The 21,505-nt window shown below is 56.5% G+C and overlaps 1 protein-coding gene across 1 annotated transcript in view; it reads left to right on the top strand.

Moving 5' to 3' along the window:
* The window catches only part of FLNC (filamin C), a 152,623-nt gene extending 131,342 nt beyond the window's left edge, over nt 1-21,281 (top strand). The window contains 11 exon segments of the mRNA XM_075598896.1: nt 1,921-1,968; nt 1,971-2,138; nt 2,141-2,182; nt 5,376-5,494; nt 5,496-5,514; nt 5,917-6,032; nt 7,283-7,415; nt 7,520-7,696; nt 10,170-10,388; nt 14,892-15,101; nt 15,917-21,281. Coding sequence (XP_075455011.1) covers nt 1,921-1,968; nt 1,971-2,138; nt 2,141-2,182; nt 5,376-5,494; nt 5,496-5,514; nt 5,917-6,032; nt 7,283-7,415; nt 7,520-7,696; nt 10,170-10,388; nt 14,892-15,101; nt 15,917-16,104 — 1,439 coding nt within the window. The 3' untranslated portion in view covers nt 16,105-21,281.
* The last annotated feature ends 224 nt before the right edge of the window (nt 21,282-21,505 follow it).

Here is a 21,505-nt window from a genome sequence, read left to right as displayed (position 1 = left end):
AGCAGTGTCCCCCTCTCTCTCTGTACTGAGCAGTGTGTGTCCCCCTCTCTGTACTGAGCAGTGTCCCCCCTCTCTCTCTCTGTACTGAGCAGTGTGTCCCCCTCTCTCTCCGTACTGAGCAGTGTCCCCCTCTCTCTCTGTACAGAGCAGTGTCCCCCCTCTCTCTTTCTCTGTACTGAGCAGTGTCCCCCCTCTCTCTCTGTACTGAGCAGTGTGTGTCCCCCTCTCTGTACTGAGCAGTGTCCCCCCCTCTCTCTCTCTGTACTGAGCAGTGTCCCCACCCTCTCTCTCCATACTGAGCAGTGTCCCCCCTCTCTCTCTCTGCACTGAGCAGTGTCTCCCCTCTCTCTCGTATTGAGCAGTGTCGTCCCCCTCTCTCTCTCTGTACTGAGCAGTGTCCCCCCTCTCTATCTCTCTGTACTGAGCAGTGTCCCCCCTCTCTCTCTGTACTGAGCAGTGTCCCCCCCTCTCTCTTTCTCTCTCTGTACTGAGCAGTGTCCCCCCCTCTCTCTCTGTACTGAGCAGTGTCCCCCCCCCCTCTCTCTCTCTCTGTACTGAGCAGTGTCCCCCCCTCTCCTCTCTCTCTCTCTCTGTGTACTGAGCAGTGTCCCCCCCCTCTCTCTCTCTCTGTTCTGAGCAGTGTCCCCCCTCTCTCTTCTGTACTGAGCAGTGTCCCCCCCTCTCTCTCTGTACTGAGCAGTGTCCCCCCTCTCTCTCTTTGTACTGAGCAGTGTCCCCCCCCCTCTCTCTTTTCTCTCTCTCGCTCTCTCTGTCTGTACTGAGCAGTGTCCCCCCTCTCTCTCTCTGTACTGAGCAGTGTCCCCCCTCTCTCTCTCTGTACTGAGCAGTGTCCCCTCTCTCTCTCTTTCTCTCTCTTTACTGAGCTGTGTCCCACCCTCTCTCTCTCTGTACTGAGCAGTGCCCCCCCTCTCTCTCTCTCTCTGTACTGAGCAGTGTCCCCCTCTCTCTCTCTATACTGAGCAGTGTCCCCCCTCTCCCTCTCTGTACTGAGCAGTGTCCCCCCTCTCTCTCTCTCTCTCTCTCTCTGTACTGAGCAGTGTCTCCCCTCTCTCTCTCTCTCTCTCTCTCTCTCTCTCTCTGTACTGAGCAGTGTCCCCCTCTCTCTCTCTATACTGAGCTGTGTCCCCCCCTCTCCCTCTCTGTACTGAGCAGTGTCCCCCCTCTCTCTCTCTCTCTCTCTGTACTGAGCAGTGTCCCCCCTCTCTCTCTCTGTACTGAGCAGTGTCCCCCCCCTCTCTCTCTGTACTGAGCAGTGTCCCCCCTCTTTCTCTCTCTCTCTGTACTGATCAGTGTGTCCCCTCTCTCTCTCTCTGTACTGAGCAGTGTCCCCCCCCCTCTCTCTCTCTGTACTGAGCAGTGTCTCCCCTCTCTCTCTCTCTCTCTGTACTGAGCAGTGTCCCCCCTCTCTCTCTCTCTCTCTGTACTGAGCAGTGTCCCCCCTCTCTCTCTCTCTACTGAGCAGTGTGTCCCCTCTCTCTCTGTACTGAGCAGTGTCCCCCCTCTCTCTCTCTCTACTGAGCAGTGTGTCCCCTCTCTCTCTGTACTGAGCAGTGTCCCCCCTCTCTCTCTCTCTCTGTACTGAGCAGTGTCCCCCCTCTCTCTCTCTCTACTGAGCAGTGTGTCCCCTCTCTCTCTGTACTGAGCAGTGTCCCCCCTCTCTCTCTCTGTACTGAGCAGTGTCCCCCCCTCTCTCTCTCTGTACTGAGCAGTGTCCCCCCTCTCTCTCTCTGTACTGAGCAGTGTCCCCCCCTCTCTCTCTCTGTACTGAGCAGTGTCCCCCCTCTCTCTTTCTGTACTGAGCAGTGTCCCCCCCCCCCCTCTCTCTCTCTGTACTGAGCAGTGTCCCCCCCCCCTCTCTCTCTGTACTGAGCAGTGTCCCCCCTCTCTCTGTCAGGCGAGGCGCCCCCCAGGATATGACGGCTCAGGTGACCAGTCCGTCGGGGCAGACGCGGACGCCGAGATCATTGACGGTGAGGACAGTACGTACAGCGTGCGCTTCTTGCCGCTGGAGATGGGATCTCACATCGTCAGCGTGAAGTACCGCGGCCAGCACGTGCCGGGGAGCCCCTTCCAGTTCACCGTGGGGCCCATGGGCGAAGGAGGCGCCCACAAGGTCCGGGCGGCGGAACCGGCCTGGAGAGAGGCGTCGCTGGCGTTCCAAGTAAGGGAGAGCGCGGGGAGGTACGGGGAGGGGGGCTCAGCAAAGGGGGTGCAGGGAGGGGGCCTCAGCAAAGGGGGTGCAGGGAGGGGAGGGGGCCTCAGCAAAGGGGGTGCAGGGAGGGGACTCAGCAAAGGGGGTGCAGGGAGGGGAGGGGCCTCAGCAAAGGGGGTGCAGGGGTGGGGAGGGGGGCTCAGCAAAGGGGGTGCAGGGAGGGGGCCTCAGCAAAGGGGGTGCAGGGAGGGGGCCCTCAGCAAAGGGGTGCAGGGAGGGGAGGGGGGCTCAGCAAAGGGGGTGCAGGGAGGGGGTCTCAGCAAAGGGGGTGCAGGGAGGGGGCCTCAGCAAAGGGGGTGCAGGGAGGGGAGGGGGGCTCAGCAAAGGGGGTGCAGGGAGGGGGCCTCAGCAAAGGGGGTGCAGGGAGGGGAGGGGGGCTCAGCAAAGGGGTGCAGGGAGGGGGCCTCAGCAAAGGGGGTGCAGGGGTGGGGAGGGGGGCTCAGCAAGGGGGTGCAGGGAGGGGCCTCAGCAAAGGGGGTGCAGGGAGGGGAGGGGGCCTCAGCAAAGGGGGTGCAGGGAGGGGGCCTCAGCAAAGGGGGTGCAGGGAGGGGAGGGGGGCCTCAGCAAAGGGGGTGCAGGGAGGGGGCCTCAGCAAAGGGGGTGCAGGGGGTGGGGAGGGGGGCTCAGCAAAGGGGGTGCAGGGAGGGGGCCTCAGCAAAGGGGGTGCAGGGGAGGGGAGGGGGGCTCAGCAAAGGGGGTGCAGGGAGGGGGCCTCAGCAAAGGGGGTGCAGGGGTGGGGAGGGGGCTCAGCAAAGGGGGTGCAGGGAGGGGCCTCAGCAAAGGGGGTGCAGGGAGGGAGGGGGCCTCAGCAAAGGGGTGCCAGGGAGGGGGGCTCAGCAAAGGGGGTGCAGGGGTGGGGAGGGGGACTCAGCAAAGGGGGTGCAGGGTGGGGAAGGGGACTCAGCAAAGGGGGTGCAGGGAGGGGAGGGGGGCTCAGCAAATGGGGTGCAGGGAGGGGGCCTCAGCAAAGGGGGTGCAGGGAGGGGAGGGAGGCTCAGCAAAGGGGGTGCAGGGAGGGGAAGGGGGGCTCAGCAAAGGGGGTGCAGGTGTGGGCCTCAGCAAAGGGGGTGCAGGGAGGGGAGGGGGCCTCAGCAAAGGGGGTGCAGGGAGGGAAGGGGGGCTCAGCAAAGGGGGTGCAGGGCGTGGGGAGGGGGCCTCAGCAAAGGGGTGCAGGGAGGGGAGGGGGCCTCAGCAAAGGGGGTGCAGGGAGGGGAAGGGGGGGCTCAGCAAAGGGGGTGCAGGCGTGGGGAGGAGGCCTCAGCAAAGGGGGTGCAGGGAGGGAGGGGGCCTCAGCAAAGGGGGTGCAGGGAGGGGGAGGGGGACTCAGCAAAGGGGGTGCAGGGAGTTAGGGGCCTCTAGTATGGATATACAGTGAGGGAGGTGCGAGAGGGGTATATAGTGAGGTGCATGAGGGGGTTATACAGGGAGTGAGGTGCAGGAGGGGTATACTAGTGAGGTGCAGGGGGGGTATACAGGAGTGGGGTGCAGGAGGGGTATACAGGGAGTGAGGTGCAGGAGAGGTATATAGTGAGGTGCAGGGGGGGTATACAGGGAGTGGGGTGCAGGAGGGTATGGCAGGGAGTGGGGTGCAGGAGAGGTATATAGTGAGGTGCAGGGGGGGTATACAGGGAGTGGGGTGCAGGAGGGGTATACAGGGAGTGGGGTGCAGGAGAGGTATATAGTGAGGTGCAGGGGGGGTATACAGGAGTGGGGGTGCAGGAGGGGTATGCAGGGAGTGGGGTGCAGGAGAGGTATATAGTGAGGTGCAGGGGGGGTATACAGGGAGTGGGGTGCAGGAGGGGTATGCAGGGAGTGGGGTGCAGGAGGGGTATACAGGGAGTGAGGTGCAGGAGAGGTATATAGTGAGGTGCAGGGGGGGTATACAGGGAGTGGGGTGCAGGAGGGGTATACAGGGAGTGAGGTGCAGGAGAGGTATATAGTGAGGTGCAGGGGGGTATACAGGTAGTGGGGTGCAGGAGGGGGTATGCAGGGAGTGGGGTGCAGGAGAGGTATATAGTGAGGTGCAGGGGGGTATGCAGAGAGTGGGGTGCAGGAGGGGTATGCAGGGAGGGTGGTACAGGAGAGGCATATAGTGAGGTGCAGGAGGGGTATGCAGAGAGTGGGGTGCAGGAGGGGTATATAGTGAGGTGCAGGGGGGGTTTTGCAGGGAGTGGGGTGCAGGGGGGGTATGCAGGGAGTGGGGTGCAGGAGGGGTATGCAGAGAGTGGGGTGCAGGAGAGGTATATAGTGAGGTGCAGGGGGGGTATGCAGGGAGTGGGGTGCAGGAGGGGTATGCAGGGAGTGGGGTGCAGGAGAGGTATATAGTGAGGTGCAGGGGGGGTATACAGGGAGTGGGGTGCAGGAGGGGTATGCAGGGAGTGGGGTGCAGGAGAGGTATATAGTGAGGTGCAGGGGGGGTATACAGGGAGTGGGATGCAGGAGGGGTATACAGGGAGTGGGGTGCAGGAGAGGTATATAGTGAGGTGCAGGGGGGGTATACAGGGAGTGGGGTGCAGGATAGGTATGCAGGGAGTGGGGGTGCAGGAGAGGTATATAGTGAGGTGCAGGGGGGGTATACAGGGAGTGGGGTGCAGGAGGGGTATGCAGGGAGTGGGGTGCAGGAGGGGTATACAGGGAGTGAGGTGCAGGAGAGGTATATAGTGAGGTGCAGGGGGGGTATACAGGGAGTGGGGTGCAGGAGGGGTATACAGGGAGTGAGGTGCAGGAGAGGTATACAGGGAGTGAGGTGCAGGAGAGGTATATAGTGAGGTGCAGGGGGGTATACAGGGAGTGGGGTGCAGGAGGGGTATGCAGGGAGTGGGGTGCAGGAGAGGTATATAGTGAGGTGCAGGGGGGTATACAGGGAGTGGGGTGCAGGGAGGGGGGTACAGGAGAGGTATATAGTGAGGTGCAGGGGGGTATACAGGGAGTGGGGTGCAGGAGAGGTATGCAGGGAGTGGGGTGCAGGAGGGGTATGCAGGGAGTGGGGTGCAGGGGGGGTATACAGGGAGTGGGGTGCAGGGGGGGTATACAGGGAGTGAGGTGCAGGGGGGGTATACAGGGAGTGGGGTGCAGGAGGGGTATGCAGGGAGTATACGGCTGTGCCCTATGCTGTATGATGATTGTGTCTCCGTCCCCACAGCTGAGTTCAGTATCTGGACCCGAGAGGCAGGGGCCGGGGGTCTGTCCATCGCGGTGGAGGGTCCTAGTAAGGCCGAGATCTCCTTTGAGGATCGTAAGGACGGATCCTGTGGGGTGTCCTTACATTGTGCAGGAAGCCGGTGAGTCTGTCAGCTGCGGGTGTCAGATTAACCAATCAGATCACTCCATTCATGAAAACTTCCATATCAGCCAATCAGATCACTCCATTTAGCAAAGATCATAGACCAACCAATCCGAACGCTCCTAAAACAAAGATCATAGACAAGCCAATCAGATTGCTTCATTCAGCTCCTGTCATATTGCCATTATGTGCCTCGTGCACAGACCTGGAGCTCCCTGATTGGCTCAGGCTGTTGCCATGGATACACTGGACCTGCATACCATTTTTAACCTTTAGGACATCTCTTTAGACTGTTCCATTCCCTCAGAATGAATGGGGGGGCTCGGGTATCGCGGGGAAACAGGACACCCCCCGCCCTTCTGTACTGACGTGAGCCGCTCTCTCCTCTCTGCATCGCTAGGTGACTACGAGGTGTCCATCAAGTTTAACGATGAGCACATCCCAGACAGCCCCTTCGTGGTTCCCGTGGCCTCCCGCTCCGATGATGCCCGCAGGCTGACGGTCACCAGCCTCCAGGTGAGAGGGCGGGGGGGTTCCTTATTGCCTCATCCTATGGAGCTGGTTCTAGATGGATGGATAGGGCGATACTTACTGCGCAGCGGCCTTATTGCCACCCGGTCGCCCGGGCGTAGATAGTGAGAAGATTGTGATACACCCGGACTATTGTTCCAAGGAGGAGTGGTCTGGGGGGGAAAGCAAGGTGCCGCCATCTTGCGAATGAGCCTCCATCTTATCTGTATGAAGCTGAATGGAATGTCTGCTGCGTGCAAGAATTGAACGCCAAGCGGGAGAGACGACTGACAGGCGGGAGAGAGACGACTGACAGGCGGGAGAGAGACGACTGACAGGCGGGAGAGAGACGACTGACAGGCGGGAGAGAGACGACTGACAGGCGGGAGAGAGACGACTGACAGGCGGGAGAGAGACGACTGACAGGCGGGAGAGAGACGACTGACAGGCGGGAGAGAGACGACTGACAGGCGGGAGAGAGACGATTGACAGGCGGCGGGAGAGAGACGATTGACAGGCGGGAGAGAGACGACTGACAGGCGGGAGAGAGACGATTGACAGGCGGCGGGAGAGAGACGATTGACAGGCGGCGGGAGAGAGACGCTTGACAGGCGGGAGAGGGTCGCTTGACAGGCGGGAGAGAGACGCTTGACAGGCGGTAGAGGGTCGCTTGACAGGCGGCGGGAGAGAGACGCTTGACAGGCGGGAGAGAGACGCTTGACTGGCGGGAGAGAGACGCTTGACTGGCGGGAGAGAGACGCTTGACAGGCGGGAGAGAGACGCTTGACAGGCGGGAGAGAGACGCTTGACAGGCGGGAGAGAGACGCTTGACAGGCGGGAGAGAGCCGCTTGACAGGCGGGAGAGAGCCGCTTGACAGGCGGGAGAGAGACGCTTGACAGGCGGGAGAGAGACGCTTGACAGGCGGGAGAGAGACGCTTGACAGGCGGGAGAGAGACGCTTGACAGGCGGCGGGAGAGACGCTTGACAGGCGGGAGAGAGACGATTGACAGGCGGGAGAGACGCTTGACAGGCGGCGGGAGAGAGACACTTGACAGGCGGGAGGATAAAGGGATAGATGGATATTTGGGCTATATAGGCTATAGGTTAAGTAATGTGTAGGTTGGTTGGTCAGGGTAGAGACGTTGTAGGTAGTGATACCTTTCTGTGACCAGTAAGAGAGTTCCCCATTGGGTGTCAGTGTCCGGAGATTTTCCGGTCTCTTGGCCGTGTCTAATATCCACGTGATACTTTGCAGGAGACGGGGATAAAGGTGGACCAGCCCGCCATTTTTGCGGTCCAGCTGAACGGAGCCCGTGGAGTGATAGACGCCAAGGTGCACACCACATCTGGGGTGGTTGAGGAGTGCTACGTGTCCGAGGTGGACAGCGGTGAGAGAAGGGAGCCCTGGGCTTGATGGGTGGACCAAAGACTGACCCCAGTGACCTGTCCTTGCAGGTCTCTGACCAGCCCCCTTTCCTCTATCCCCCTCCAGATAAATACTCAATCCGCTTCATCCCGCGGGAGAACGGCGTCCACTCCATCGACGTCAAGTTCAACGGGCGTCACATCCCCGGAAGTCCCTTCAAGATCCGCGTGGGGGAGCAGAGCCAGGCCGGCGACCCGGGACTCGTCACGGCGTACGGGCCCGGGCTGGAGGGCGGCGTCACGGGTAAGGGGCGGCCCCCTAACCATGCAGGGTAACACCGCATGCGCATGGGAGGCGAGCCCGACGCTGGCTCTGAATGTCCTCGCCCCCAGCGTCACGGGTAAGGGGCGGCCCCCTAACCATGCAGGGTAACACCGCATGCGCATGGGAGGCGAGCCCGACGCTGGCTCGGAATGTCCTCGCCCCCAGCGTCACGGGTAAGGGGCGGCCCCCTAACCATGCAGGGTAACACCGCATGCGCATGGGAGGCGAGCCCGACGCTGGCTCGGAATGTCCTCGCCTCCAGCGTCACGGGTAAGGGGCGGCCCCCTAACCATGCAGGGTAACACCGCATGCGCATGGGAGGCGAGCCCGACGCTGGCTCGGAATGTCCTCGCCTCCAGCGTCACGGGTAAGGGGCGGCCCCCTAACCATGCAGGGTAACACCGCATGCGCATGGGAGGCGAGCCCGACGCTGGCTCGGAATGTCCTCGCCCCCAGCGTTACTGAACACGCAGCGTCCTCAAGGGACACCAACAGGTCAGGTTTTCAGGATATCCCTGCTTCAGCACGTGTGGTTCAATTGACTCAGCCACTGATTGGGCCACCTGTGCTGAAGCAGGGATATCCTGAAACCCTGACCTGTTGGTGGCCCTTGATTGCTGGAGTTGAGCCCCCTTCTGCAGACCCTGCACCGTGTCCGTTTCCCTTCTTTGCGCACACAATGAATTTACCTCCGTCCCGGGATACTGAACACCGAACGCTGGGTATCAGCAGAGATCATTACAGCGGCATCACCCCTCTCTCTGCTACTAATACAGACCCGTAGCCCTCACCCCTCTCTCTGCTACTAATACAGACCCACAGCCCTCACCCCTCTCTCTGCTACTAATACAGACCCACAGCCCTCACCCCTCTCTCTGCTACTAATACAGACCCAGAGCCCTCACCCCTCTCTCTGCTACTAATACAGACCCACAGCCCTCACCCCTCTCTCTGCTACTAATACAGACCCGTAGCCCTCACCCCTCTCTCTGCTACTAATACAGACCCACAGCCCTCACCCCTCTCTCTGCTACTAATACAGACCCACAGCCCTCACTCCTCTCTCTGCTACTAATACAGACCCATAGCCCTCACCCCTCTCTCTGCTACTAATACAGACCCATAACCCTCACCCCTCTCTCTGCTACTAATACAGACCCACAGCCCTCACCCCTCTCTCTGCTACTAATACAGACCCGTAGCCCTCACCCCTCTCTCTGCTACTAATACAGACCCATAGCCCTCACCCCTCTCTCTGCTACTAATACAGACCCATAACCCTCACCCCTCTCTCTGCTACTAATACAGACCCACAGCCCTCACCCCTCTCTCTGCTACTAATACAGACCCATAACCCTCACCCCTCTCTCTGCTACTAATACAGACCCACAGCCCTCACCCCTCTCTCTGCTACTAATACAGACCCGTAGCCCTCACCCCTCTCTCTGCTACTAATACAGACCCACAGCCCTCACCCCTCTCTCTGCTACTAATACAGACCCAGAGCCCTCACCCCTCTCTCTGCTACTAATACAGACCCACAGCCATCACCCCTCTCTCTGCTACTAATACAGACCCACAGCCCTCACTCCTCTCTCTGCTACTAATACAGACCCAGAGCCCTCACCCCTCTCTCTGCTACTAATACAGACCCATAGCCCTCACCCCTCTCTCTGCTACTAATACAGACCCATAACCCTCACCCCTCTCTCTGCTACTAATACAGACCCACAGCCCTCACCCCTCTCTCTGCTACTAATACAGACCCGTAGCCCTCACCCCTCTCTCTGCTACTAATACAGACCCACAGCCCTCACCCCTCTCTCTGCTACTAATACAGAACCACAGCCCTCACCTCTCTCTGCTACTAATACAGACCCGTAGCCCTCACCCCTCTCTCTGCTACTAATACAGACCCAGAGCCCTCACCCCTCTCTCTGCTACTAATACAGACCCACAGCCCTCACCCCTCTCTCTGCTACTAATACAGACCCATAGCCCTCACCCCTCTCTCTGCTACTAATACAGACCCATAGCCCTCACCCCTCTCTCTGCTACTAATACAGACCCATAGCCCTCACCCCTCTCTCTGCTACTAATACAGACCCAGAGCCCTCACCCCTCTCTCTGCTACTAATACAGACCCACAGCCCTCACCCCTCTCTCTGCTACTAATACAGACCCAGAGCCCTCACCCCTCCTCTCTGCTACTAATACAGACCCGTAGCCCACACCCCTCTCTCTGCTACTAATACAGACCCAGAGCCCTCACCCCTCTCTCTGCTACTAATACAGACCCACAGCCCTCACCCCTCTCTCTGCTACTAATACAGACCCGTAGCCCTCACCCCTCTCTCTGCCCGTTTGCAGGTAGACCCGTAGCCCTCACCCCTCTCTCTGCCCGTCTGCAGGTAGACCCATAGCCCTCACCCCTCTCTCTGCCCGTCTGCAGGTAGACCCTCTGAGTTTGTGGTGAATACAGTGAATGCAGGGTCTGGGTCTCTCTCTGTGACCATCGATGGTCCCTCCAAGGTGAAGCTGGACTGCCAGGACTCCAATGAGGGCTACAAGGTCTCCTACGCTCCCATGGCCCCCGGGAACTACCTGATCTCCATCAAGTACGGGGGACCCCAACACATCGTGGGGAGCCCTTTTAAGGCCAGGGTGACAGGTGGGTGAGCGTGCGTGTCAGGGTGACAAGTGGGTGAGCGTGCATGCCAGGGTGACAAGTGGGTGAGCGTGCATGTCAGGGTGACAGGTGGGTGAGCGTGCGTGTCAGGGTGACAGGTGGGTGAGCGTGCATGCCAGGGTGACAGGTGGGTGAGCGTGCGTGCCAGGGTGACAGGTGGGTGAGCGTGCGTGCCAGGGTGACGGGTGGGTGAGCGTGCGTGCCAGGGTGACGGGTGGGTGAGCATGCATGCCAGGGTGACAGGTGGGTGGGCGTGCGTGCCAGGGTGACAGGTGGGTGAGCGTGCATGGTAGGGTGACAGGTGGGTGAGCATGCATGCCAGGGTGACAGGTGGGTGAGCGTGCGTGCCAGGGTGACAGGTGGGTGAGCGTGCGTGCCAGGGTGACAGGTGGGTGAGCATGCATGCCAGGGTGACAGGTGGGTGAGCGTGCGTGCCAGGGTGACAGGTGGGTGAGCATGCATGCCAGGGTGACAGGTGGGTGAGCGTGCGTGTCAGGGTGACGGGTGGGTGAGCGTGCATGCCAGGGTGACAGGTGGGTGAGCATGCATGTCAGGGTGACGGGTGGGTGAGTGTGCGTGCCAGGGTGACAGGTGGGTGAGCGTGCATGCCAGGGTGACGGGTGGGCGAGCATGCATGCCAGGGTGACAGGTGGGTGAGCGTGCATGCCAGGGTGACGGATGGGTGAGCGTGCGTGCCAGGGTGACAGGTGGGTGAGCGTGCATGTCAGGGTGACAGGTGGGTGAGCGTGCGTGCCAGGGTGACAGGTGGGTGAGCGTGCGTGTCAGGGTGACAGGTGGGTGAGCGTGCATGGTAGGGTGACAGGTGGGTGAGCGTGCATGCCAGGGTGACAGGTGGGTGAGCGTGCTTGTCAGGATGACAGGTGGGTGAGCGTGCATGTCAGGATGACAGGTGGGTGAGCGTGCGTGCCAGGGTGACAGGTGGGTGAGCGTGCATGCCAGGGTGACAGGTGGGTGAGCGTGCATGTCAGGGTGACGGGTGGATGAGTGTGCGTGCCAGGGTGACAGGTGGGTGAGCGTGCGTGCCAGGGTGACAGGTGGGTGAGCGTGCATGTCAGGGTGACGGGTGGGTGAGCGTGTGTGCCAGGGTGACAGGTGGGTGAGCGTGCGTGTCAGGGTGACGGGTGGGTGAGCGTGCGTGCCAGGGTGACGGGTGGGTGAGCGTGCGTGCCAGGGTGACAGGTGGGTGGGTGAGCGTGCGTGCCAGGGTGACAGGTGGGTGAGTGTGCGTGCCAGGGTGACAGGTGGGTGAGCGTGTGTGTCACGGTGACAGGTGGGTGAGTGTGCGTGCCAGGTTAACAGGTGGGTGAGCGTGCGTGCCAGGGTGACAGGTGGGTGAGCGTGCATTTCAGGGTGACAGGTGGGTGAGCGTGCGTGACAGGTGGGTGAGCGTGCATGTCAGAGTGACAGGTGGGTGAGCGTGCATGCCAGGGTGACGGATGGGTGAGCGTGCGTGCCAGGGTGACAGGTGGGTGAGCGTGCGTGCCAGGGTGACAGGTGGGTGAGCGTGCGTGCCAGGGTGACAGGTGGGTGGGTGAGCGTGCGTGCCAGGGTGACAGGTGGGTGAGCGTGTGTGTCACGGTGACAGGTGGGTGAGTGTGCGTGCCAGGGTAACAGGTGGGTGAGCGTGCGTGCCAGGGTGACAGGTGGGTGAGCGTGCGTGCCAGGGTGACAGGTGGGTGAGCGTGCGTGTCAGGGTTACCGGTGGGTGAGCGTGCATGGTAGGGTGACAGGTGGGTGAGCGTGCATTTCAGGGTGACAGGTGGGTGAGCGTGCGTGACAGGTGGGTGAGCGTGCATGCCAGGGTGACGGATGGGTGAGCGTGCGTGCCAGGGTGACAGGTGGGTGAGCGTGCGTGCCAGGGTGACAGGTGGGTGAGCGTGCGTGTCAGGGTGACAGGTGGGTGAGCGTGCATGGTAGGGTGACAGGTGGGTGAGCGTGCATGCCAGGGTGACAGGTGGGTGAGCGTGCTTGTCAGGATGACAGGTGGGTGAGCGTGCGTGCCAGGGTGACAGGTGGGTGAGCGTGCGTGCCAGGGTGACAGGTGGGTGAGCGTGCATGCCAGGGTGACAGGTGGGTGAGCGTGCATGTCAGGGTGACGGGTGGATGAGTGTGCGTGCCAGGGTGACAGGTGGGTGAGCGTGCGTGCCAGGGTGACAGGTGGGTGAGCGTGCATGTCAGGGTGACGGGTGGGTGAGCGTGTGTGCCAGGGTGACAGGTGGGTGAGCGTGCGTGTCAGGGTGACGGGTGGGTGAGCGTGCGTGCCAGGGTGACAGGTGGGTGAGCGTGCATGCCAGGGTGACAGGTGGGTGACGTGCGTGTCAGGGTGACGGGTGGGTGAGCGTGCGTGCCAGGGTGACAGGTGGGTGGGTGAGCGTGCGTGCCAGGGTGACAGGTGGGTGAGTGTGCGTGCCAGGGTGACAGGTGGGTGAGCGTGTGTGTCACGGTGACAGGTGGGTGAGTGTGCGTGCCAGGGTAACAGGTGGGTGAGCGTGCGTGCCAGGGTGACAGGTGGGTGAGCGTGCATGCCAGGGTGACAGGTGGGTGAGCGTGCGTGACAGGTGGGTGAGCGTGCGTGTCAGAGTGACAGGTGGGTGAGCGTGCGTGCCAGGGTGACAGGTGGGTGAGCGTGCGTGCCAAGATGACAGGTGGGTGAGCGTGCGTGCCAGGGTGACAGGTGGGTGAGCGTGCGTGCCAGGGTGACAGGTGGGTGAGCGTGCGTGCCAGGGTGACAGGTGGGTGAGCGTGCGTGCCAGGGTGACAGGTGGGTGAGCGTGCGTGCCAGGGTGACAGGTGAGTGAGCGTGGGTGACAGGTGGGTGAGCGTGCGTGCCAGGGTGACAGGTGGGTGAGCGTGTGTGCCAGGGTGACAGGTGGGTGAGCGTGCGTGCCAGGGTGACAGGTGGGTGAGCGTGCATGTCAGGGTGACAGGTGGGTGAGCGTGCATTTCAGGGTGACAGGTGGGTGAGCGTGCATGCCAGGGTGACAGGTGAGTGAGCGTGCATGTCAGGATGACAGGTAGGTGAGCGTACATGCCAGGGTGACAGGTGGGTGAGCGTGCATGCCAGGGTGACAGGTGGGTGAGCGTGCATTTCAGGGTGACAGGTGGGTGAGCGTGCATGCCAGGGTGACAGGTGGGTGAGCGTGCATGCCAGGGTGACAGGTGGGTGAGCGTGTATGCCAGGGTGACAGGTGGGTGAGCGTACATGCCAGGGTGACAGGTGGGTGAGCGTGCGTGCCAGGGTGACAGGTGGGTGAGCGTGCGTGCCAGGGTGACAGGTGGGTGAGCGTGCGTGCCAGGGTGACAGGTGGGTGAGCGTGCGTGTCAGGGTGACAGGTGGGTGAGCGTGCGTGTCAGGGTGACAGGTGGGTGAGCGTGCGTGCCAGGGTGACAGGTGGGTGAGCGTGCGTGCCAGGGTGACAGGTGGGTGAGCGTGCGTGTCAGGGTGACAGGTGGGTGAGCGTGCGTGTCAGGGTGACAGGTGTGTGAGCGTGCGTGCCAGGGTGACAGGTGGGTGAGCGTGCGTGCCAGGGTGACAGGTGGGTGAGCGTTGGTGCCAGGGTGACAGGTGGGTGAGCGTGCGTGTCAGGGTGACAGGTGGGTGAGCGTGCGTGTCAGGGTGACAGGTGGGTGAGCGTACATGCCAGGGTGACAGGTGGGTGAGCGTGCATGCCAGGGTGACAGGTGGGTGAGCGTGCGTGCCAGGGTGACAGGTGGGTGAGCGTGCGTGTCAGGGTGACAGGTGTGTGAGCGTGCGTGCCAGGGTGACAGGTGGGTGAGCGTGCGTGTCAGGGTGACAGGTGGGTGAGCGTGCGTGCCAGGGTGACAGGTGGGTGAGCGTGCGTGCCAGGGTGACAGGTGGGTGGGTGTGCGTGCCAGGGTGACAGGTGGGTGAGCGTGCGTGTCAGCGTGACAGGTGGGTGAGCGTGCGTGCCAGGGTGACAGGTGGGTGAGCGTGCGTGTCAGGGTGACAGGTGGGTGAGCGTGCGTGCCAGGGTGACAGGTGGGTGAGCGTGCGTGTCAGCGTGACAGGTGGGTGAGCGTGCGTGCCAGGGTGACAGGTGGGTGAGCGTGCGTGCCAGGGTGACAGGTGGGTGAGCGTGCGTGTCAGCGTGACAGGTGGGTGAGCGTGCGTGCCAGGGTGACAGGTGGGTGAGCGTGCGTGCCAGGGTGACGGGTGGGTGAGCGTGCGTGCCAGGGTGACAGGTGGGTGAGCGTGCGTGCCAGGGTGACGGGTGGGTGAGCGTGCGTGCCAGGGTGACGGGTGAGCGTGCGTGCCAGGGTGACAGGTGGGTGAGCGTGCGTGCCAGGGTGACGGGTGGGTGAGCGTGCGTGCCAGGGCTCGTTCAGATATAGCACACGGCTCCACGGTGACTCCTGCTCACGTGGGTGGCCCCCTTGGACTTCTCAGGGCGCCATGTTGGATTCGGTCCTCACCCAACTCCCTCTTCTCCTCCCCTCCCACAGGTCAACGTCTCTCAGGAGGTCACAGCCTCCATGAGACCTCCACCGTGCTGGTGGAGACTGTCACCAAATCTTCCGCCTCCGTGGCAGGGTACGGGGTGGTGGTGCCCAAATTTACCTCCGACGCCAGCAAAGTGGTGTCCCGTGGCCCAGGGCTGTCTAAGGCCTTCGTGGCTCAGAAGAACACGTTCACCGTGGACTGCAGCAAAGCAGGTGAGAGAGTGTGTGTGTGACTGTGTGTGTGACTGTGTGTGTGACTGTGTGTGTGACTGTGTGTGTGACTGTGTGTGTGACTGTGTGTGTGACTGTGTGTGTGACTGTGTGTGTGACTGCGTGAGTACTGAGAGACGTCTGCGATATTGTCACTTTACTGGGACAGGTCTGGGATGACACTGTATGTATCATGTCTCACTGAGAGATGCCTGTGACAGTGTGGTGTGTGGTGCGGTGTGTGGTGCGCAAGTCAGGACTGCCATATCTGATTGTGGTGTGTGTATGTGTGTGTGTGTGTCAGTACTGACGTATCTGATATTGGTGTGTGTATGTGCGTCAGGACTGATGTGTGTGTGTGTGCGCGTCAGGACTGATTTATCTGAATGGTGTTTGTGCGCGTCAGGACTGATTTATCTGATAATGGTGTGTGTGTGTATGTGCGTCAGGACTGATGTATCTGGTAGTTGTGTGTGTGTGTGTGTGTGTGTGTGTGTGTGTGTGTGTGTGTGTGTGTGTGTGTGTGTGTGTGTGTGATGGCCTTTAACCGTTTGGCTGCCAGAGCAGCAGCGCCTGTTTGACGCCGGGGTGCGCTGTGACACGTGAGATTGGAAACCTGCAGCTTTATATCAGTGTTATAGAAAGAAACGCTCTCTTGTATTTAATGGAAGAACGTGCGTCTGTACGTGCGTCTGTACGCGTGTCTGCGCCCGGAGACACCCCACGCTGGGGGCGGCGGGCGGCCGTGGCTTTCACACCGCCACAGGGGGAATGCTTGACTCCGATTGGCTGCTGATCACATGACTCTCACCCCGCAGGCACCAACATGCTGATGGTGGGTGTCCATGGGCCGAAGACCCCGTGCGAGGAAGTGTACGTGAAACACGTCGGGAACCGTCTGTACAACGTCACCTACACCGTCAAGGAGAAAGGCGACTACATCCTGATCGTCAAGTGGGGCGACCAAAGCGTGCCGGGCAGCCCCTTCCAAGTCTCCGTCCCCTGAGCCAACCCTATCCCATCACCAAGGAGGCGTCAACAGGGGCCTCCCACACCTGTCAATCAAGGGCGGGCCCCTCCCCTTTTTATGCAAATGCACTGAAGAAAAAAACAAACTGTAACGATAAAATAACGTCAATATAGCGAGTGCCTTTGTGCGTCCAAACTATGGTCTCTCCCGTAGCATGGGGGCGTGGTAGTGATGTCACAGCGAGGGGGCGGGGGGAGGGGCGGCAAGCATGCACATTACCCACAATGCAGCATGTGTCCTTTTTGCTATTTACAAGGCGGTCGTTTATTTTCCGGTTGGCGTTTTATTTTTTTTTAAAGGTGTTGTACCTGTCGCGTGTTATATGTGCTTTCTGTGTTACGTTTTTCTATTGGGGGTGGGGGGACGGGCAAGGAGTTTTTATTTGTGAGGGGGAGGGGGTCAAAGCAGAGGGCAGAGGTCAAGGGGTCATTATCGTATCAGGTGACTGATGGTTGAAGGAGCAGTATTGGCAAAATTCCCATTTGCACAACCTCCGCCTGGATCTTCCATACGCTGCGGTTCTTCGTTCTTCGGTTTGCTTACGCGGATCTCGTCTTCCCCTCCCCCCCCCCCCCGTGCACATTTACTTCCTGTAGGTCATGATGACATCACTGGTGTGTGTGACAGGCTGAACAGGAAGTGAAGAGTACGACTTTCAGGGGCCAGGGAGCTCGGAGAGACAAATCCTAGTTGCGCTGCTAAAGTGTCTGGGTGACTAACCCCGGGATGAGGCCAGCGATATGCTGAGGGCAGGGTCGGGGCGCCTCAGAACGTGGGATTTTAAAATGGGGGAGCAGGTCAAATACTTTCCTAGAGAGATTCAACCCCCTTAAAATCATCGTTTCACGTATTAATGTTTTACGTCAAGAACACTGGATTCCAGCAGATCCGCTCCGTGGGTTTATCTGTCCCACTAGTGACGGCTTCATCATTACCTGGCAGGCAAAGGACAGAGCAAAGCTAACGACTTACTGTACCGGGGGACTCGGGGGCGGGCAGACCTACCACCAGAAGACATGAGATTGTGTTTTCAAGAAAATGTGACGTTAAAATAATTGTTTAAAAATGATAGATAGAGATACATCTATCTGTGTGTGTGAATGTATCCTTCTCTGTCTGATAGAGATACATCTATCTGTGTGTGTGAATGTATCCTTCTCTGTCTGATAGATAGAGATACATCTATCTGTGTGTGTGTGAATGTATCCTTCTCTGTCTGATAGATAGAGATACATCTATCTGTGTGTGTGAATCTGTCCTTCTCTGTCTGATAGATAGAGATACATCTATCTGTGCGTGTGAATGTATCCTTCTCTGTCTGATAGATAGAGATACATCTATCTGTGCGTGTGAATGTATCCTTCTCTGTCTGATAGATAGAGATACATCTATCTGTGCGTGTGAATGTATCCTTCTCTGTCTGATAGATAGAGATACATCTATCTGTGCGTGTGAATCTATCCTTCTCTGTCTGATAGATAGAGATACATCTATCTGTGTGTGTGAATGTATCCTTCTCTGTCTGATAGATAGAGATACATCTATCTGTGTGTGTGAATCTGTCCTTCTCTGTCTGATAGATAGAGATACATCTATCTGTGTGTGTGAATGTATCCTTCTCTGTCTGATAGATAGAGATACATCTATCTGTGCGTGTGAATCTATCCTTCTCTGTCTGATATATAGAGATACATCTATCTGTGTGTGTGTGAATGTATCCTTCTCTGTCTGATAGATAGAGATACATCTATCTGCGTGTGTGAATGTATCCTTCTCTGTCTGATAGATAGAGATACATCTATCTGTGTGTGTGAATCTATCCTTCTCTGTCTGATAGATAGAGATACATCTATCTGTGCGTGTGAATGTATCCTTCTCTGTCTGATAGATAGAGATACATCTATCTGTGCGTGTGAATGTATCCTTCGCTGTCTGATAGATAGAGATACATCTATCTGTGCGTGTGAATGTATCCTTCTCTGTCTGATAGATAGAGATACATCTATCTGTGCGTGTGAATGTATCCTCTGCCTGATAGATAGAGATACATCTATCTGTGCGTGTGAATCTATCCTTCTCTGTCTGATAGATAGAGATACATCTATCTGTGTGTGTGAATCTATCCTTCTCTGTCTGATAGATAGAGATACATCTATCTGTGTGTGTGAATCTATCCTTCTCTGTCTGATAGATAGAGATACTGTACATCTATCTGTGCGTGTGAATGTATCCTTCTCTGTCTGATAGATAGAGATACATCTATCTGTGCGTGTGAATGTATCCTTCTCTGTCTGATAGATAGAGATACATCTATCTGTGCGTGTGTGAATCTATCCTTCTCTGTCTGATAGATAGAGATACATCTATCTGTGCGTGTGTGAATGTATCCTTCTCTGTCTGATAGATAGAGATACATCTATCTGTGTGTGAATGTATCCTTCTCTGTCTGATAGATAGAGATACATCTATCTGTGTGTGTGAATGTATCCTTCTCTGTCTGATAGATAGAGATACATCTATCTGTGCGTGTGTGAATCTATCCTTCTCTGTCTGATAGATAGAGATACATCTATCTGTGCGTGTGTGAATGTATCCTTCTCTGTCTGATAGATAGAGATACATCTATCTGTGTGTGAATGTATCCTTCTCTGTCTGATAGATAGAGATACATCTATCTGTGCGTGTGTGAATCTATCCTTCTCTGTCTGATAGATAGAGATACATCTATCTGTGTGTGAATATATCCTTCTCTGTCTGATAGATAGAGATACATCTATCTGTGTGTGTGTGAATCTATCCTTCTCTGTCTGATAGATAGAGATACATCTATCTGTGCGTGTGTGAATGTATCCTTCTCTGTCTGATAGATAGAGATACATCTATCTGTGCGTGTGAATGTATCCTTCTCTGTCTGATAGATAGAGATACATCTATCTGTGTGTGTGAATGTATCCTTCTCTGTCTGATAGATAGAGATACATCTATCTGTGTGTGTGAATGTATCCTTCTCTGTCTGATAGATAGAGATACATCTATCTGTGTGTGTGAATGTATCTTTCTCTGTCTGATAGATAGAGATACATCTATCTGTGCGTGTGTGAATGTATCCTTCTCTGTCTGATAGATAGAGATACATCTATCTGTGTGTGTGAATCTGTCCTTCTCTGTCTGATAGATAGAGATACATCTATCTGTGCGTGTGAATCTATCCTTCTCTGTCTGATAGATAGAGATACGTCTATCTGTGCGTGTGAATGTATCCTTCTCTGTCTCTGTCTGATAGATAGAGATACGTCTATCTGTGTGTGTGAATCTATCCTTCTCTGTCTGATAGATAGAGATACATCTATCTGTGTGTGTGAATGTATCCTTCTCTGTCTGATAGATAGAGATACATCTATCTGTGCGTGTGAATGTATCCTTCTCTGTCTGATAGATAGAGATACATCTATCTGTGCGTGTGAATGTATCCTTCTCTGCCTGATAGATAGAGATACATCTATCTGTGCGTGTGAATGTATCCTCTGCCTGATAGATAGAGATACATCTATCTGTGTGTGTGAATCTATCCTTCTGTCTGATAGATAGAGATACATCTATCTGTGTGTGTGAATGTATCCTTCTCTGTCTGATAGATAGAGATACATCTATCTGTGTGTGTGAATGTATCCTTCTCTGTCTGATAGATAGAGATACATCTATCTGTGCGTGTGTGAATCTATCCTTCGCTGTCTGATAGATAGAGATACATCTATCTGTGTGTGTGAATGTATCCTTCTCTGTCTGATAGATAGAGATACATCTATCTGTGTGTGAATGTATCCTTCTCTGTCTGATAGATAGAGATACATCTATCTGTGTGTGAATATATCCTTCTCTGTCTGATAGATAGAGATACATCTATCTGTGCGTGTGAATCTATCCTTCTCTGTCTGATAGATAGAGATACATCTATCTGTGCGTGTGAATGTATCCTTCTCTGTCTGATAGATAGAGATACATCTATCTGTGTGTGTGAATCTGTCCTTCTCTGTCTGATAGATAGAGATACATCTATCTGTGCGTGTGAATCTGTCCTTCTCTGTCTGATAGATAGAGATACATCTCTCTGTGTGTGTGAATCTATCCTTCTCTGTCTGATAGATAGAGATACATCTATCTGTGCGTGAGTGAATGTATCCTTCTCTGTCTGATAGATAGAGATACATCTATCTGTGTGTGTGAATGTATCCTTCTCTGTCTGATAGATAGAGATACATCTATCTGTGCGTGTGTGAATGTATCCTTCTCTGTCTGATAGATAGAGATACATCTATCTGTGTGTGTGAATCTATCCTTCTCTGTCTGATAGATAGAGATACATCTATCTGTGCGTGTGAATGTATCCTTCTCTGTCTGATAGATAGAGATACATCTATCTGTGCGTGTGAATCTATCCTTCTCTGTCTGATAGATAGAGATACATCTATCTGTGTGTGTGAATCTCTCCTTCTCTGTCTGATAGATAGAGATACATCTATCTGTGTGTGTGAATGTATCCTTCTCTGTCTGATAGATAGAGATACATCTATCTGTGTGTGTGAATCTATCCTTCTCTGCCACTGTCCTTGCACCCCTTTCGCCCTTTAACCAGTTGTTGATGCTTTGAGCTCTCTCTGAGCTTTCTCATATCTTTGCCGCCCCGTCACATTGGGGCTATCCCTGTGAACATGATGTTTGGGAGCGTTTACATCATGTGTAGGTTTTTCTTAACATGTTTAAACACAGACGGGGTTTCACTTTAGATTTCAGCTCCCATTGCTTTATATCGGCTGGCGCCGTCCACCTTGAGGAAGATAACAGCCAGCGCGGTATCGGTAACGCCGTTATTACCAGCATGTCTATCTGTTAACCATTTCAGTGCCAGCCAGGCCTACGACACCTAAACCAGACTGATTAGTAAGATACAACGCGCAGTCATTTCCGACCCCTTGACCTCTGACTGGGCCAGTCTCCGAGCATTGTGATTGGTTGTCCTAGCACTGTGATGGGGGCGCGGTGCGTTGTCACGTGACATTGCATGCGCCTTTATACAACTGTGATTATTTCTTACAGTTCTTTAAATTGGGTGTGTACAAAAGGAAAATAAAGATGTGTCGTTAATGTGTCACAAACGTTATCCGCGTCTTCTCTTCATGTTCAAACGTTGTGCCATGTCACTTATATTGGGTTCCCATGGCAGAAGTCCGGGTTACACCCATTGCCGCCTGACACAGCCTGGTAATGGTGGGTAAAAATGTAACATTAACCCTACATTGTACAGAACGCAGCAAAGATCAAATGTCCCGGGGTGTGTCTGCAAGTCTTCCACATATCACTACAGCTGTGTCATTCACCC

Source organism: Ascaphus truei, chromosome 5, assembly GCF_040206685.1.
Source record: "Ascaphus truei isolate aAscTru1 chromosome 5, aAscTru1.hap1, whole genome shotgun sequence".
NCBI lineage: Eukaryota > Metazoa > Chordata > Amphibia > Anura > Ascaphidae > Ascaphus > Ascaphus truei.
This window is presented reverse-complemented; position numbering and strand designations above follow the sequence as displayed.